Below are 18,473 nucleotides of genomic sequence, written 5' to 3'. Positions count from 1 at the left end.
AATATTTTTTTCGCTACCCTTCGGTTCCGTATACCCATTCAATCGAGAAGAATTTGCAAGAAATTCGACTAAAATTACACAAAATATCTTTATTCATGTGGGTCTATTACAGACTCTTATGATATGTCCAATATACCGTCAGTTTAGAATGATATCGACATGAGAAGAACTGACTGACGGACAAGAAACTCAGCTCGTATCCTATTTTTTGAAAAGCCAGTTTTTTTACATTGTTCACTTATATAGGTGTCTATGTCTAACATTAAATGAAAATCCCGGGCATGAACAACTATTGCCATGCACGTTTGTCATCTAAGTAATCAATTACGAATGTTTAGTAAGTAGGTAATGCTAGCTGAGACTAGATAGCTAGCTTTTTTGTTTTTGTAAATATAGTCTATATATGTTTATAATACAATATGTCTTCATGTGTTTCCTCAAGACTTATTCAATCGTTTAGTCGTCGAAAGGTAACATATGGACAGATATATATACATTGCAGTATATATACTTATACATATAACACTACTGTTGTTACTACAATTTTATACTCTTTATAGAAATTATAATACTTGACGTACTGTGAACTGTCCAGGGTTATCATCATTATTTTTTTTTTAAATAAAAATATATTAAAAGAATATCTGTCCAATATAAGCGGCACCAGTCTCTTCAAATCCGAAATACATCGTCCAAGTTTCCACTTCACATATTTTGCCTTTTTCTTCCTTCAAATATAATATTTGGAGCACGTACCTTAGAGTAGGCTGGACGAAATTCATAACGTTATATTGCAGCTATATTGAAAAATAGTTATTTAGATTACGCGGCCCTCACGGCCCCATGAACAGCGCGATGGAATCCCGGATATTTTATTCCAACTTGAATGTTAACGCGATACGCCGTGTACCTATTTGTATGGGTAATCATTTTAGCGAGTTTCCCATTTTGATAGGGATATTATATTTTGTGGGCGTGTGGTGGAAAAAGTTAAATTAATAATACATTATTATTACTGTAAGATATAATATTATAGCGGACCGGAAGATGCAGCGTGGGAAGGCCTCCAGCAAGGTAGAAAGACCATCTGGTTAAGATCGCTGGAAGGCATTGGATGCGAGCAGCGCAGGACCGATCGTCGTGGAGATCTTTGGAGGATGCCTTTGTTCAGCAGTGGACGTCTTCCGGGCTGAGATGATAATGATGATGATCCTTCCCTATATATTTTGTTATTATTATATCAAGATTTTAATCCTAGATGGACTTATAGAGTTTTTGTTCTTATGGATGATAATGGAATGGTGCACCCGCCTTCGGTAACGGTTTACGTTGGTGGGTCACCAGTAGATGATGATAAGATGATCATGAGAGTTAGCCCATCGTGGCAAATTCATCAGAAATATAACATGATGGTTTCCAAGGGGAACCACGTGGAGGTCAACCTGACATTGTACATGGGTAGCAATGGGGTTATTAATCCACATTACTAACAATACCCACCAATAGAGATATAGTGTTGTATCTCGTATTCGTTGGAAGGAAGGGGGTTAGTAACCCCATTGCTTGCAATAGACTATGTCAGGCCGAACTCCACGTGGTTCTCCCTGTAAATCATCTTGGTAAATTCATATGCAATTAGAAAGAGGAAGTCCAATGTACGGTCAAACAAAATTATTTAATTATGCATTGTACTTGCCCTTTATTTATATTTTTGTTTTTACGACTGTTAATAAATGCGTATTATTATACATACTAGCTGTACTCGCGACTTCGTCTGCGTGGAATTTAACAAAAAGTTAATTCGAGAATTTACCAAAATAAAATTAGCCTAAGTTACTCCTTATTACTTACTCAGCTACCTGCTAATAAAAGTCCCGTCAAAATGGGTCCAGCCATTTCAGAGATTAGCCGGAACAAACAGATAGACAGACAGACAAAAAAAATTATATTTTGGTGTATGTACCGTATTTATATTCATATGCCTGTAGTAATAAAATGATATTTCAGTATTACAAACAGACACTCCAATTTTATTTATATGTATAGATAAATACATTTCTAATATAAAAATTTCGATTGTTACAGAAAATCTACAAATGTGTAGGTGCAAACATGTGACTGTGAAAGTATTGAGGAACACACCCAAAATGAAGCGACGCTCGCTCACCACTGTCCGCGAGGAGCCGTCCAAGAACAGTAGAAACGGCGACTACGCCATCTACGTGATGGTGACCACCACTGCGGTCCTCAGCTACATGAACAGCCTCAACGGTGACTTCGTACATGATGATATACCGGCCATCGTGACGAATGGTGACGTCACTGGGAGTAATTCCTTGAAGCATCTGCTTTTGGACGACTTCTGGGGGACTCCGATGGCCGATGTGAACAGTCATAAGTCATACAGACCGTTGACTACCCTTTCATTCAGGTAAGCTTAATATAATGGTTATTCATTGAATGGACTATGTTTTTCTACTTGTTATGGTTATATCGTTGCCTATAATATTTTTTTTATCTTAGTCGTCTGTAATGTCGACTAGCTTTAATTTATTTCTAAATAAAAGAAAAGTGATATAACACTGCCGCGGAAATGAATTATATTGTCTACTAGCTATTCCCGCGACTTCGTCCGCTTGGAATTAAAGTAGCCTAAGTTACTCCCTATTACATCAGCTACCTGCCAAAAAAAGTCACGTCAAAATCAGTCCAGCCATTTCAGAGATTAGCCGGAACAAACAGAAAGACAAAAATTGTAAAAAATCTTATTTTGGTATATATACATACCGTATTTATATTCATATTATTTCAGTATTACAAACAGACACTCCTATTTTATTTTCATGTATAGATGTATAGATGAATAAGTTTAGGCTCATAAGTTAAAAATCAAAAGAGAAGTTGCAGTTAATCGGTGGATGCAAAACGTACGGTTATTACACGGTTTCAAACCACTTAAGAATATGCATATATAAATATAATGACTGAGAATATACTTGTCCCACAAGCTGGAGATGGCTTTCAGCCGTTTTATCAGCCTTCTTCGAGTTTGGAGTGCCATCTGAACTCGTCTTTGGTGAAGCTGTAAAGGCCAGCTGCGGCCAACAGCATTAGAGTAGTTCGAAATAAAATACCAAGATTTAATTTAATATTAGCAAATAATTGTCGAAAACTAAAATCAAATATTAGTATTACTGATAAAGACGCTGTATAATTTTGCCTGGTTACCAGTCAAATTATTTAGCATTAAAAAACTTTAGGAATCTCCAAAGAGTCTATCTATTTAAAAAAAATATCATAGGTAAAAGAGGTAAATTTATGGTTACTTACATATATAACGCAATATTTATATTTATCAATTAAGTTTTTTATTATTATAATTTTAATAATATTACATTAAAACTAAATAGAAAAGAAATTGTCTATAAATACCTATACAGTACATTTAGATCTCTATTATTTAGGCTAGTTTCAAACTGAAATACGTGAGTTTAGGAGAAACTGAAGATATAATTCTCACTAAAATATAGGTATCTAACGCAATATAACTCTATGTGGAATACAAGATATGGTGGATATGGTGGGCGCAGCCTTTTCTCTTCCCCTAAATATATTTCAGTCATAAATCTAGGTCAAGTTCTAGGAAAGTTTAACGCGGCTGGCAGAGTACGGACTTGTATTATGTGAGAATTATTGGATACCATTTTAATAATAAATACCACATTTTAGGAGACGAATAATGTTATTTTATTGGACGTTATTGTACATTCATTATAATGATAAGAATAAATCTGAACAATTCACACAACACTCATACGTCATACTCGTGAACGGGTGCTGCTTGTGGGGATTGGTCTGTTCAGGTTGTGAACACTGAATAAATTTTTTGTTCTTTGCGATAGCATATGCTGGTGGTCACTCTATTCTCCCAAATTTGAATTTTAATAACTGTATTTATCATAAACATGTTCCACTATTATTTGAAAAAAAAAAATACGAGCTGAGTTTCTTGTCAGTTCTTCTCATCTCGATATCATTCCGAACTGACGGTAGATTTGACATATCATAAGAGTCTGTAATAGACCTACATGAATAAAGATATTTTGAATTTTGAATTTTTGAATTTTGAACGCCATCTAGAACTAAGTTAAGCAGAGCTTGTTTTATGGGTACTAAACAATTGATAGAAATACTTGTCTATATTTTTATAAATTCATACATAATATACAGAAAATACCCCGACCCATACATGTGTCTCATGAATGTGTTCTTTGCAACGTATCAGGAATCGAATCCGCGACCAATGGAAGTAAAATATACCATTTTACTTCCGATGGTCGGGGATTCGATTCCTGATGCGTTGCAAAGACCGCTTAAACGCTAAACCACCGAGTTTTGTTACATACTCCCAAGTAAAAAGTTCTTAAAGTGAAGATATATTGTTAGATTAATACGAGAACGGATATAGATTATCTTTTATATCTTATTGGTACTCAAATATAAAAAAATCTCTATAGGTCGAGAATCGAACTGCAACCATCGGAAGTAAGGTTGCATACTAAGGCTGGTGACCTTTATTTTTGCCATCGAAGCAAACGTAAAGGTCCACAATATTAATATACCATTCCGCAGTACAAGAAATTGAATTTCAGAATCTCTTAGAAATATTATGAAACGACGTTCTTAACTTAATGGCCTTTGGTATCCGGATATCCGGATACTGCTTAGTGGAACCTACGTAATGTGTACATTATAGTAATATACCGGTCATTTTCGACTATAACCGGGGTTGAATCTAGTTAAGCGCACGGAGGACAGATAAGCCACGCGTCCGTACCTGTGGAGCGAGGTACTAATAAATTATGATAACGGCTAGGGTTGTCACTTGTAACATTATTTATAAATAAAAAATAAAATAAAGACTCTTTATTAGGGATCTAACCGCGTCTTATTTATTTTTATTGGTTTTTCGTAACTGTACGTACAAATAATGACATCAAATTTAAAACGAGTAAAAAACTCTTTATATCTACAGTAGAGAAAATTCAGTTATATACACTGTTACATATACGTTTTTTTTATACATATATCATTACATAGTGTAAAACAAAGTCACTGTCGCTGTCTGTCCATCCTTTTGTACACTTAAATCTTTAAAACTACGCAACAGATTTTGAAGCGGGATTTTTTTTAAAATATGGAATGATTCAAGAGGAAGTTTTGTACATGTATTATATATATATAAATATATATATATATATATATATATATATATATATATATATATAAACACCTCTTTGGGCACTTTGTTGATCACGCCACAACCTATACACTTGCTGATTCCACCTTTTGCACTGAATAACTTGACTCCTATCGCGTATATCTCAGGCGGTATGGCAACGTCGCATTCTATTTTGCGATGTGGCCATATATATTCGTCGATAGTACGATATACTCGACACATTTTTTACTAATAATTCGTGCATGACTGGCTCCGAACGGCTAAATTTTTGGTATACACAAAGACTTTTTGGCTCTGAATTTATTTCAAAAATCAATTAATTATGTTGATCACTTTATATACTCGTCCTTACTGCGATACTTATTTTCATCCGAATATATATAGATACCGTAACGGTCTATCAATTATGAATTTATTAATTTACTAATGTAGATATTTTATATTCGCAATGCTCCATACATGCAAGCTCCAGCAACGGTGGAGGCAGGGTCCCCCCTGCACCGTACACCGCACCCCGCGCACACAAACAAATTAGATATTTTTTGAATACACAAAGACTTTTTGGCTCTGTATATATATTTCAAAAATCAATTAATTGTGTTGATCACTTTATATACTGGTCCTTACTGCGATACTTATTTTAATCAGAATATATATAGATACCGTAACGGTCTATCAATTATGAATTTACTAATCTAGATATTTTATATTCGCAATGCTCCATACATGCAAGCTCTAGCAACGGTGGAGGCAGGGGGGAGCACCGTACACCGCACCCCGCGCACACAAACAAATTAGAATAAATTAAATTCATAAGATTATTTATATATATCGACTGCCTCGGTGGTCACACCGCTTTACATCCGATGGTCACGGGTTCGATTTCTCGCACGGTGCAAACATTTGTACTCATCGGTCATCGATTGTTTTCATCGGTCTGGGTGTTTTATATGTATATTATATATGTATTTACAAAATAAAAATATCTATTTATATCAGTTCAGTATCCGTCTGTGTTAATTGTCCAGGGCTATTTATTATATTTTTATAAACGGTTATCTTTTTCCATCGCACCGCTCGCTATCGACAGTGAATTCATAGAAATGTCACTCTAAAAACAAAAATAGTTTTGTGTTTTGTATTTCAAATACTAAATGCAAAATAGGTATTTTCAAAATACTTTTTCAAAATAAAGTACCTTTTGAATTTTTGTCCAAACCTCAGATATTTTATTTATTTTAGGTATATCAATCATTACATAGTGTAGTATAAAACAAAGTCGCTGGCGCATCTAACAGTACATAAACAAAGAAAGAAGACTTTTTGGCTCTGATACCGTAACGGACTATCAATTATGAATTTATTATACCTAATCTAGATATTTTATATTCGCAATGCTACGTACATTGTAATATGCGCCTCCATTCATTGTAACGGTGGAGGGACTAAATAGTTGAATAAAACTGAATAAGCAGTTGCTCCACTCTATAGGTATGCGTCGTCGTCGTATGCTGTTCATTTTTTCACTCGTTTTGGCGCCAAGAGAGGGTCACATAGTCGTGGTCAAGTTAAGAACTTATAATTTAATTTTAATGACAATAGATACAAGTAAAAAGTAGGTATTATATTAATGTACGTAAGTACTGTACTTAAAAATATTTATTCTTTATTGTACATTTGAAAAACTTAACACTTAAGGACTTGTACATATACACGTACATACTGCTATTTTCTCTTAAAGACATCCAGAGAAGCACTATTTATCAAATACGCGGGGTGCACCGACCTTTGACCTTATAACACCTGATTCGCGCGTAACGAATTACATTGCTACTTACATTATTATTTTATAGTGGATATTTCACTATAAAATATTATTATTTCTTTAGATTATGACATAATAGCATAGTTTACATGATTTTAAGTGAAACATACGATAAAAAAAATTCCCGTAAAATGTAAAAGATAAAAAATGGTTATTGTTGGTTATCCTTGAGAGATAGACATATACCATCACTTTTTTGTTGACCTTATTTTGATACATCTCAAAGCACTAGACAATACGCATTTTCATTAAACAGTATTGTATTTTTTTTATTTATTTAACTTTAATGCACAAAAAAATTTGTACATGTGGCGGACTTAATATCTTGCCGCGTTATTTACCAGGCAACCATGAGTGGTGCAGCGAAAGATTATTGGCGGTGCACTAATATAAATAAGAAATGTCAAAAAAAGATATATAAATACAAAGCAAAATATACATTTCTATAAAAAAATAACAATATACATACATAAATATATAACCCATAAATGTATAAATAAACACATAATGATCCGATAATCAAATTATAAGTACAGTCTCAAATTGAAAGTAAGAAAAACATATAGAGAGAACTATAGGGATATAACAGAAAGATGTGAAAAAAGGAGAAGGACAGTAAAAAAGTTACAAATTTAAATAATGTTCCCGCAATTTCTGTTTACATGAATTTATTACATTATTATATATATTAGGCATACGACTAGCCTTATGACTGTTACTTTTTTTTTAATCTATACATCTATACATGTAAATAAAATTGGAGTGTCTGTTTGTAATATTGAAATAACCGTTTTTTACTACTTGCATATGAATATAAATACGGTACATACACCAAAATAACATATTTTACAAGTTTTGTCTGTCTGTCTGTCTGTTTGTTCCGGCTAATCTCTGAAATAGCTGGACCGATTTTGACGGGACTTTTTTTGGCAAGTAGCTGATGTAATAAGGAGTAACTTACGCTACTGTTATTTTAGAAAAATAAAATAAATTTTCACGCGGACGAAGTCGCTTTGGCCAGCTAGTCTATAGATATACCGAGATTTAATATTTAAGTTGCTATTATGTTGTTGACAAAATTTTACTGTAATGTTACTATTACGTTATCCTACACAATTTGTATTATTTTGGATGAATAAATAAATAAATAAATAATAATCTATACATCTATACATATAAGTAAAATTGGAGTGTCTGTTTGTAATATTGAAAAAACCGTTTTTTACTACATGCATATGAATACATATAAGGTACATATACCAAAATATCAATTTTTATAATTTTTGTCTGTCTGTCTGTCGGTCTGTTTGTTCCGGCTAATCTCTGAAATGGCTGGACCGATTTTGACGGTACTTTTTTTGGCAGGTAGCTGATTTATAAGAAGTAACTTAGGCTACTTTTATTTTAGAAAAATAAAGTTAAATTCCACGCGGACGAAGTCGCGGGAACAGCTTGTTTTTAATAAAAACTGTTTATTTGATAAAAAAACATCTTTTTTGTGGTACTTGAGAATGTTGAAGCCTGTTGTTTGTAATATTGAAATAACCGTTTTTTACTACTTGCATATGAATATAAATACGGTACATACACCAAAATAACATATTTTACAATTTTTGTCCGTCTGTCTGTTTGTTCCGGCTAATCTCTGAAATGGCTGGGCCGATTTTGACGGGACTTTTTTTGGCAGGTAGCTGATGTAATAAGGGTACTACCTAGTAACTTAGGCTACTTTTATTTTAGAAAAATAAAGTTAAAAACCACGTGGACGAAGTCGCGGGAACAGCTAGTGTATAATATATTAGAGATACCTACGTGTTTTTTTATTGATGACTAGCTGTACACGGGATTTCGTCCGTGTGGAATTTAACTTTATTTTTCTAAAATATAAGAAGTTAAATTCCACGCGGACGAAGTCGCGTGTACAGCTAGTTGTCGGTAGTCTAGCGATTTAGCTAGCACACTGCTTTGATTCCTGCTTGGTGGTCGAGGGTTCGTTTCCTCGCACGCTGCAAACATTTGTATTCATGAGTAGGATTGTTTGTAACGGTCTGGGTGTTTTCTATGTATAGATAATATATATGTATTTACGAAAAAAATCTTTGTATTTATATCAGTTGTCTAGTACCCATAACATAATCTTCAGCTAGCTTAACTTGGGTCTAGATGTAGCTGTGTGAATTGTCCTGAGATTACTATTATTATTAAATGGTACACAGGTAAACTACTAACTAGGCCATATTGGTGTTGTTTGTTATGGTGAAAAAACTAGTATATATATAAGTTACACGTACAATTTCAAAGACTTATTTCTTCAAAACTACTGGCCATTCTGAAATAAAACTTTAGGGTTTGTATATGTAATGTTTGCATATAAAATATGATTAAAGGTTACCAGTGTATTTACACTTTTACTGAACAAACAGAGTTGTTTAATAATAAATATTGTGTGGAAGGCATCAATTACTTTCAGTGCATGTATAGCTTTTCTCTTTTCCTAATTATTATTATTATTAAGTTTAAAGTGGTTGAATTTTACGTAAGGGGTATTTATACATTATTTCTAATTTACCATTTATTTTAAGTTTTTTAAACTCTATTCATCGAGACCTATCTAATGAGTCCAAACACGATATTTCTGCTGTAAGTTTTCGAAGAGTATGTTCATCATCTGATAATACTGGTGCCAGCATGAAGTCAAGGTTAACAGATAACTAATTACTTTTATTTCATCAAAATCTTTAGATTACGTATAATAAATTCATAATATTGCTACCTATTCAAATCAAAACAAGTATTAGGTACTTCATGTACTAGTATATAAATTCATCAACACACAAGTAAATGATTTTTAAATATATTCAGAGCCAAAAAATCTTTGTGCATTTAAAAAATTTTGCCGATACGGATTCACTATTGCAGGAAATTGTTGAAAAAATATATATCGAGTATCTACTACTATCGACGAATACATTTGGCAACAACGCATGGTCTCGGCCGGAACGGCAACATCGCATATTAGAATACAAAGATAGTGGTAGAACGCGGAACGGCAACATGTTGCCGTTCCACCACGCTACCGTTATAGTGATAGAAAGAGAGAGACAGTGGAATCAGCAATATCTACGGATCGTGGCTGGATCAACTAAGTGTGCAAGTTTATATAAATGTATATATATATATACATTTGTCTTTAATTCAAAGGAAATATAAATAATGAACGCATCACATTTAAAACAGTATAAATAGTTAATAATTTAATAATAAATTAATAGTTTAATAAGTACGTACGTAATATTATCACATGGTAACAGCACGTATTATGGCAAAAATAAACATCGGCTGATTTGAAAAGATTTATTATAGTAATAATAGTAATCTCAAGACAATTCACACAGCTTCGTCTAGACCCAAGTTAAGCTAGCTGAAGATTATGTTATGGGTACTAGACAACTGATATAAATACAAAGATTTTTTGTGGTAAATACATATATATTATCTATACATAGAAAACACCCAGACCGTTACAAACAATCATACTCATGAATACAAATGTTTGCAGCGTGCGAGGAATCGAACCCTCGACCACCAAGCAGGAATCAAAGCGGTGTGCTAGCTAAATCGCTAGACTACCGATAACTAGCTGTACACGCGACTTCGTCCGCGTGGAATTTAACTTCTTATATTTTAGAAAAATAAAGTGAAATTCCACACGGACGAAATCCCGTGTACAGCTAGTCATCAATAAAAAAACACGTAGGTATCTCTAATATATTATACACTAGCTGTACCCGCGACTTCGTCCACGTGGTTTTTAACTTTATTTTCTAAAATAAAAGTAGCCTAAGTTACTCCTTATTACATCAGCTACCTGCCAAAAAAAAAATCCCGTCAAAATCGGTCCAGCCATTTCAGAGATTAGCTGGAACAAACAGACAGACAGACAGACAGACTAAAATTATAAAAATAGTTATTTTGGTATATGTACCTTATATATATTCATATGCATGTAGTAAAAAACGGTTATTTCAATATTACAAACAGACACTCCAATTTTATTTATATGTATAGATGTATAGATTATTATTTATTTATTTATTTATTCATCCAAAATAATACAAATTGTGTAGGATAACGTAATAGTAACATTACAGTAAAATTTTGTCAACAACATAATAGCAACTTAAATATTAAATCTCGGTATATCTATAGACTAGCTGGCCCCAGCGACTTCGTCCGCGTGAAATTTTATTTTATTTTTCTAAAATAACAGTAGCGTAAGTTACTCCTTATTACATCAGCTACTTGCCAAAAAAAGTCCCGTCAAAATCGGTCCAGCTATTTCAGAGATTAGCCGGAACAAACAGACAGACAGACAGACAAAACTTGTAAAATGTGTTATTTTGGTGTATACCGTATTTATATTCATATGCAAGTAGTAAAAACGGTTATTTCAATATTACAAACAGACACTCCAATTTTATTTACATGTATAGATGTATAGATTAAAAAAAAAGTAACAGTCATAAGGCTAGTCGTATGCCTAATATATATAATAATGTAATAAATTCATTTAAACAGAAATTGCGGGAACATTATTTAAATTTGTAACTTTTTTACTGTCCTTCTCCAATTTTCACATCTTTCTGTTATATCCCTATAGTTCTCTCTATATTTTCTGTTTTTCTTACTTTCAATTTGAGACTGTACTTATAATATGATTATCAGATCATTATGTATTTATTTATATATAATATTTATACATTTATGGGTTATATTTAAATGAATTTAATCGATAAAATCGTTGTTAAGTATTAAATTAATTTTAAGTGATATTAACTATTATATTATGCATAAAAAATATTTGTAATAATAAAGAAAATACATTTAAAATGTTTTACTTGTTGTGTTAGTTATTTATAAGATCTTACTATAATTGTTAGCTGCTTTACAATTTAGAAAGTACAATAGGTAATGTAAATTAAAATTAATTGAATACTTAACAACGTTTTGTTCGATTAAATTCATTTAATTATTAAAATAGTTAATTTAAAATTAGAATAAAGACAAAAAAAAATAACAAAAAAAATCGGTGGCGGGAATCGAACCTTGAGCGTCCGTTTGGTAAGTTGATTCAAAGGCTTATTAAAATCAAAATTCAAAATTCAAAGGCTTATTTCTTCGAAATTACTGGTCATTTTGAAATAATACTTAGGGTTCGCATACCTTTATCGGATACTACTACTACACGGAGTTTCGTCAAAATAAAATATCTAGGTTAGGTATAATAAATTCATAATTAATAGACCGTTACGGTATCTGTATATATTCGGATCAAAACACTATACTATGAAATAAGAACGAGTATGTAAATTGATTAACACAAGTAATTGATTTTTGAAATATATTCAGAGCCAAAAAGTCTTCTTTCTTTATTTATGTACTTGTTAGATGCGACAGCGACTTTGTTTTATACTATACTATACTATACTATGTAATGATTGATATACCTAAAATAAATAAAATATCTGAGGTTTGGACAAAAACTCAAAGGGTAATTTATTTTGAAAAAGTATTTTGAAAATACCTATTTTGCTTTTAGTGTTATAGTACTTTAACTGATATGTTTTAAGTAACAATGTTTAATTATAATTAATACTACTGCACCAACACTCCGATCGTGCAAAAAAATTTGCTGTTTCATTATTTTTTAGTTCAATTAGTGGTCTACCTAAGTCCTGGGCTAAGGGGGGAGAGTCATGACGCCCCCATGACTCCCATGACCTCCATGACGCTCCCCCTGGATCCGCCGTTGCGTCTTCTCTTTATTCGCTCAGTAACGTTGTTACAAAAGAAAAGATTCCCGTCCAAAAAAATAATAAGTATTGAGGTTTGATCTGGAGTCACGTTACTCCAGACTGATTTCTATGAATATTTAGATTAGATAGACTATTATTCTTGAAATACTAGCTAGACATTATTAAGTTACTGTAGCCATAATGTAGTAGCCCAAACGTGCCAATGAGGAAGCCCTTGGCAAATGCTGCACCCTGATTGGTCCGTTTGAATTGGATCAAGAACTGCTCGTATGCCAAAAAGGTGGATTTGTATAAAATCGTGTATAAATCGCGTAATTATTATTATTACTCGTCGTGACAGTTGTGGCTCAAAACGGATCAACATTTATATATGGTCATCTGGCCTCCGGATCAACAAGTGAAAAAGGATCAACAAAAAACTACCTATACGGCACGTCTGAGCCACAAAGTGCCCAAGGGGATATTTATATATATATATATATATATATATATATATATAAACACCTCTTTGGGCACTTTGTTGATCACGCCACAACCTAAACACTTGCCGATTCCACCTTTTGCACTGAATAACTTGACTCCTATCGCGTATATCTCAGGCGGTATGGCAACGTCGCATTCTATTTTGCGATGTGGCCATATATATTCGTCGATAGTACGATATACTCGACACATTTTTTACTAATAATTCGTGCATGACTGGCTCCGAACGGCTAAATTTTTGGTATACACAAAGACTTTTTGGCTCTGAATATATTTCAAAAATCAATTAATTATGTTGATCACTTTATATACTCGTCCTTACTGCGATACTTATTTTCATCCGAATATATATAGATACCGTAACGGTCTATTAATTATGAATTTATTAATTTACTAATGTAGATATTTTATATTCGCAATGCTCCATACATAGTAACTCCACCGTTGCAGGGGGGAGCACCGTACACCGCACCCCGCGCACACAAACAAATTAGATATTTTTTGAATACACAAAGACTTTTTGGCTCCGTATATATATTTCAAAAATCAATTAATTGTGTTGATCACTTTATATACTGGTCCTTACTGCGATACTTATTTTAATCCGAATATATATAGATACCGTAACGGTCTATCAATTATGAATTTATTAATTTACTAATCTAGATATTTTATATTCGCAATGCTCCATACATGCAAGCTCCAGCAACGGTGGTGGCAGGGGGGAGCACCGTACACCGCACCCCGCGCACACAAACAAATTAGAATAAATTAAATTCATAAGATTATTTATGTATTTCGACTGCCTCGGTGGTCACACCGCTTTACATCCGATGGTCGCGGGTTCGATTTCTCGCACGGTGCAAACATATGTACTCATCGGTCATCGATTGATTTCATCGGTCTGGGTGTTTTATATGTATATTATATATGTATTTACAAGATAAAAATATCTATTTATATCAGTTCAGTATCAGTCTGTGTTAATTGTCCAGCGCTATTTATTATATTTTTATAAACGGTTATCTTTTTCCATCGCACCGCTCGCTATCGACAGTGAATTCATAGAAATGTCACTCTAAAAACAAAAATAGTTTTGTGTTTTGTATTTCAAATACTAAATGCAAAATAGGTATTTTCAAAATACTTTTTCAAAATAAAGTACCTTTTGAATTTTTGTCCAAACCTCAGATATTTTATTTATTTTACATAGGTATATCAATCATTACATAGTGTAGTATAAAACAAAGTCGATGTCGCATCTAACAGTACATAAATAAAGAAAGAAGACTTTTTGGCTCTGATACCGTAACGGTCTATCAATTATGAATTTATTATACCTAATCTAGATATTTTATATTCGCAATGCTACATACATTGTAATATCCGCCTCCATTCATTGTAACGGTGGAGGGACTAAATAGTTGAATAAAACTGAATAAGCAGTTGCTCCACTCTATAGGTATGCGTCGTCGTCGTATGCTGTTCATTTTTTCACTCGTTTTGGCGCCAAGAGAGGGTCACATAGTCGTGGTCAAGTTAAGAACTTATAATTTAATTTTGATGACAATAGATACAAGTAAAAAGTAGGTATTATATTAATGTACGTAAGTACTGTACTTAAAAATATTTATTCTTTATTGTACATTTGAAAAACTTAACACTTAAGGACTTGTACATATACACGTACATACTGCCATTTTCTCTTAAAGACATCCAGAGAAGCACTATTTATCAAATACGCGGGGTGCACCGACCTTTGACCTTATAACAGCTGATTCGCGCGTAACGAATTACATTGCTACTTACATTACTATTTTATAGTGGATATTTCACTATAAAATATTATTATTTCTTTAGATTATGACATAATAGCATAGTTTACATGATTTTAAGGGAAACATACGATAAAAAAAATTCCCGTAAAATGTAAAAGATAAAAAATGGTTATTGTTGGTTATCCTTGAGAGATAGACATATACCATCACGGACTTTTTTGTTGACCTTATTTTGATACATCTCAAAGCACTAGACAATACGCATTTTCATTAAACAGTATTGTATTTTTTTTATTTATTTAACTTTAATGCACAAAAAAATTTGTACATGTGGCGGACTTAATATCTTGCCGCGTTATTTACCAGGCAACCATGAGTGGTGCAGCGAAAGATTATTGGCGGTGCACTAATATAAATAAGAAATGTCAAAAAAAGATATATAAATACAAAGCAAAATATACATTTCTATAAAAAAATAACAATATACATACATAAATATATAACCCATAAATGTATAAATAAATACATAATGACCCGATAATCAAATTATAAGTACAGTCTCAAATTGAAAGTAAGAAAAACAGAAAATATAGAGAGAACTATAGGGATATAACAGAAAGATGTTAAAAAAGGAGAAGGACAGTAAAAAAGTTACAAATTTAAATAATATTCCCGCAATTTCTGTTTAAATGAATTTATTACATTATTATATATATTAGGCATACGACTAGCCTTATGACTGTTACTTTTTTTTAATCTATACATCTATACATGTAAATAAAATTGGAGTGTCTGTTTGTAATATTGAAATAACCGTTTTTACTACTTGCATATGAATATAAATCCGGTACATACACCAAAATAACATATTTTACAAGTTTTGTCTGTCTGTCTGTCTGTTTGTTCCGGCTAATCTCTGAAATAGCTGGACCGATTTTGACGGGACTTTTTTTGGCAAGTAGCTGATGTAATAAGGAGTAACTTACGCTACTGTTATTTTAGAAAAATAAAATAAAATTTCACGCGGACGAAGTCGCTGGGGCCAGCTAGTCTATAGATATACCGAGATTTAATATTTAAGTTGCTATTATGTTGTTGACAAAATTTTACTGTAATGTTACTATTACGTTATCCTACACAATTTGTATTATTTTGGATGAATAAATAAATAAATAAATAATAATCTATACATCTATACATATAAATAAAATTGGAGTGTCTGTTTGTAATATTGAAATAACCGTTTTTTACTACATGCATATGAATATATATAAGGTACATATACCAAAATAACAATTTTTATAATTTTAGTCTGTCTGTCTGTCGGTCTGTTTGTTCCGGCTAATCTCTGAAATGGCTGGACCGATTTTGACGGTACTTCTTTTTGGCAGGTAGCTGATTTATAAGGAGTAACTTAGGTTACTTTTATTTTAGAAAAATAAAGTTTAATTCCACGCGGACGAAGTCGCGGGAACAGCTTGTTTTTAATAAAAACATCTTTTTTGTGGTACTTGAGAATGTTGAAGCCTGTTGTTTGTAATATTGAAATAACCGTTTTTTACTACTTGCATATGAATATAAATACGGTACATAATACACCAAAATAAAATATTTTACAATTTTTGTCCGTCTGTCTGTTTGTTCCGGCTAATCTCTGAAATGGCTGGACCGATTTTGACGGGACTTTTTTTGGCAGGTAGCTGATGTAATAAGGCTACTACCTAGTAACTTAGGCTACTTTTATTTTAGAAAAATAAAGTTAAAAACCACGTGGACGAAGTCGCGGGAACAGCTACTGTATAATATATTAGAGATACCTACGTGTTTTTTTATTGATGACTAGCTGTACACGGGATTTCGTCCGTGTGGAATTTAACTTTATTTTTCTAAAATATAAGAAGTTAAATTCCACGCGGTACAGCTAGTTGTCGGTAGTCTAGCGATTTAGCTAGCACACTGCTTTGATTCCTGCTTGGTGGTCGAGGGTTCGATTCCTCGCACGCTGCAAACATTTGTATTCATGAGTATGATTGTTTGTAACGGTCTGGGTGTTTTCTATGTATAGATAATATATATGTATTTACGAAAAAAATCTTTGTATTTATATCAGTTGTCTAGTACCCATAACATAATCTTCAGCTAGCTTAACTTGGGTCTAGATGAAGCTGTGTGAATTGTCCTGAGATTACTATTATTATTAATTGGTACACAGGTAAACTACTAACTAGGCCATATTGGTGTTGTTTGGTATGGTGAAAAAACTAGTATATATATAAGTTACACGTACAATTTCAAAGACTTATTTCTTCAAAACTACTAGCTATTCTGAAATAAAACTTTAGGGTTTGTATATGTAATGTTTGCATATAAAATATGATTAAAGGTTACCAGTGTATTTACACTTTTACTGAACAAACAGAGTTGTTTAATAGTGAAAATATTGTGTGGAAGACATCAATTACTTTCAGTACATGTATAGCTTTTCTCTTTTCCTAATTATTATTATTATTAAGTTTAAAGTGGTCGAATTTTACGTAAGGGGTATTTATACATTATTTCTAATTTACCATTTATTTTAAGTTTTTTAAACTCTATTCATCGAGACCTATCTAATGAGTCCAAACACGATATTTCTGCTGTAAGTTTTCGAAGAGTATGTTCATCATCTGATAATACTGGTGCCAGCATGAAGTCAAGGTTAACAGATAACTAATTACTTTTATTTCGTCAAAATCTTTAGATTACGTATAATAAATTCATAATATCGCTACCTATTCAAATCAAAACAAGTATTAGGTACTTCATGTACTAGTATATAAATTCATCAACACACAAGTAAATGATTTTTAAATATATTCAGAGCCAAAAAATCTTTGTGCATTTAAAAAAAATTGCCGATACGGATTCACTATTGCAGGAAATTGTTGAAAAAATATATATCGCGTATAGGTATCTACTACTATCGACGAATACATTTGGCAACAACGCGCAACATATGCGATGTTGCCGTTCCGGCCGAGACCATGCCGGAACGGCAACATCGCATATTAGAATACAAAGATAGTGATAGAAAGAGAGAGACAGTGGAATCAGCAATATCTACGGATCGTGGCTGGATCAACTAAGTGTGCAAGTTTATATAAATGTATATATATATATATATACATTTGTCTTTAATTCAAAGGAAATATAAATAATGAACGCATCACATTTAAAACAGTATAAATAGTTAATAATTTAATAATAAGTTAATAGTTTAATAAGTACGTACGTAATATTATCACATGGTAACAGCACGTATTATGGCAAAAATAAACATCGGCTGATTT

At 32.4% G+C, this 18,473-nt stretch overlaps 1 protein-coding gene across 1 annotated transcript in view; it reads left to right on the top strand.

Moving 5' to 3' along the window:
• The first annotated feature begins 2,128 nt into the window (after positions 1-2,128).
• LOC131854055 (protein O-mannosyl-transferase TMTC1-like) overlaps positions 2,129-18,473 on the top strand; it is a 125,610-nt gene continuing 109,265 nt past the window's right edge. The window contains exon 1 of the mRNA XM_059205178.1: positions 2,129-2,431. Coding sequence (XP_059061161.1) covers positions 2,148-2,431 — 284 coding nt within the window. The 5' untranslated portion in view covers positions 2,129-2,147. The remainder of the gene's footprint in view (positions 2,432-18,473) is intronic.

Source organism: Achroia grisella, unplaced genomic scaffold, assembly GCF_030625045.1.
Source record: "Achroia grisella isolate CSIRO2021 unplaced genomic scaffold, CSIRO_AGI_Agris_v1 utg947, whole genome shotgun sequence".
In the NCBI taxonomy this organism is placed as follows: domain Eukaryota; kingdom Metazoa; phylum Arthropoda; class Insecta; order Lepidoptera; family Pyralidae; genus Achroia; species Achroia grisella.
Note: the sequence above shows the minus strand (reverse complement) of the source record. Positions and strands in the feature narration are given on the sequence as shown.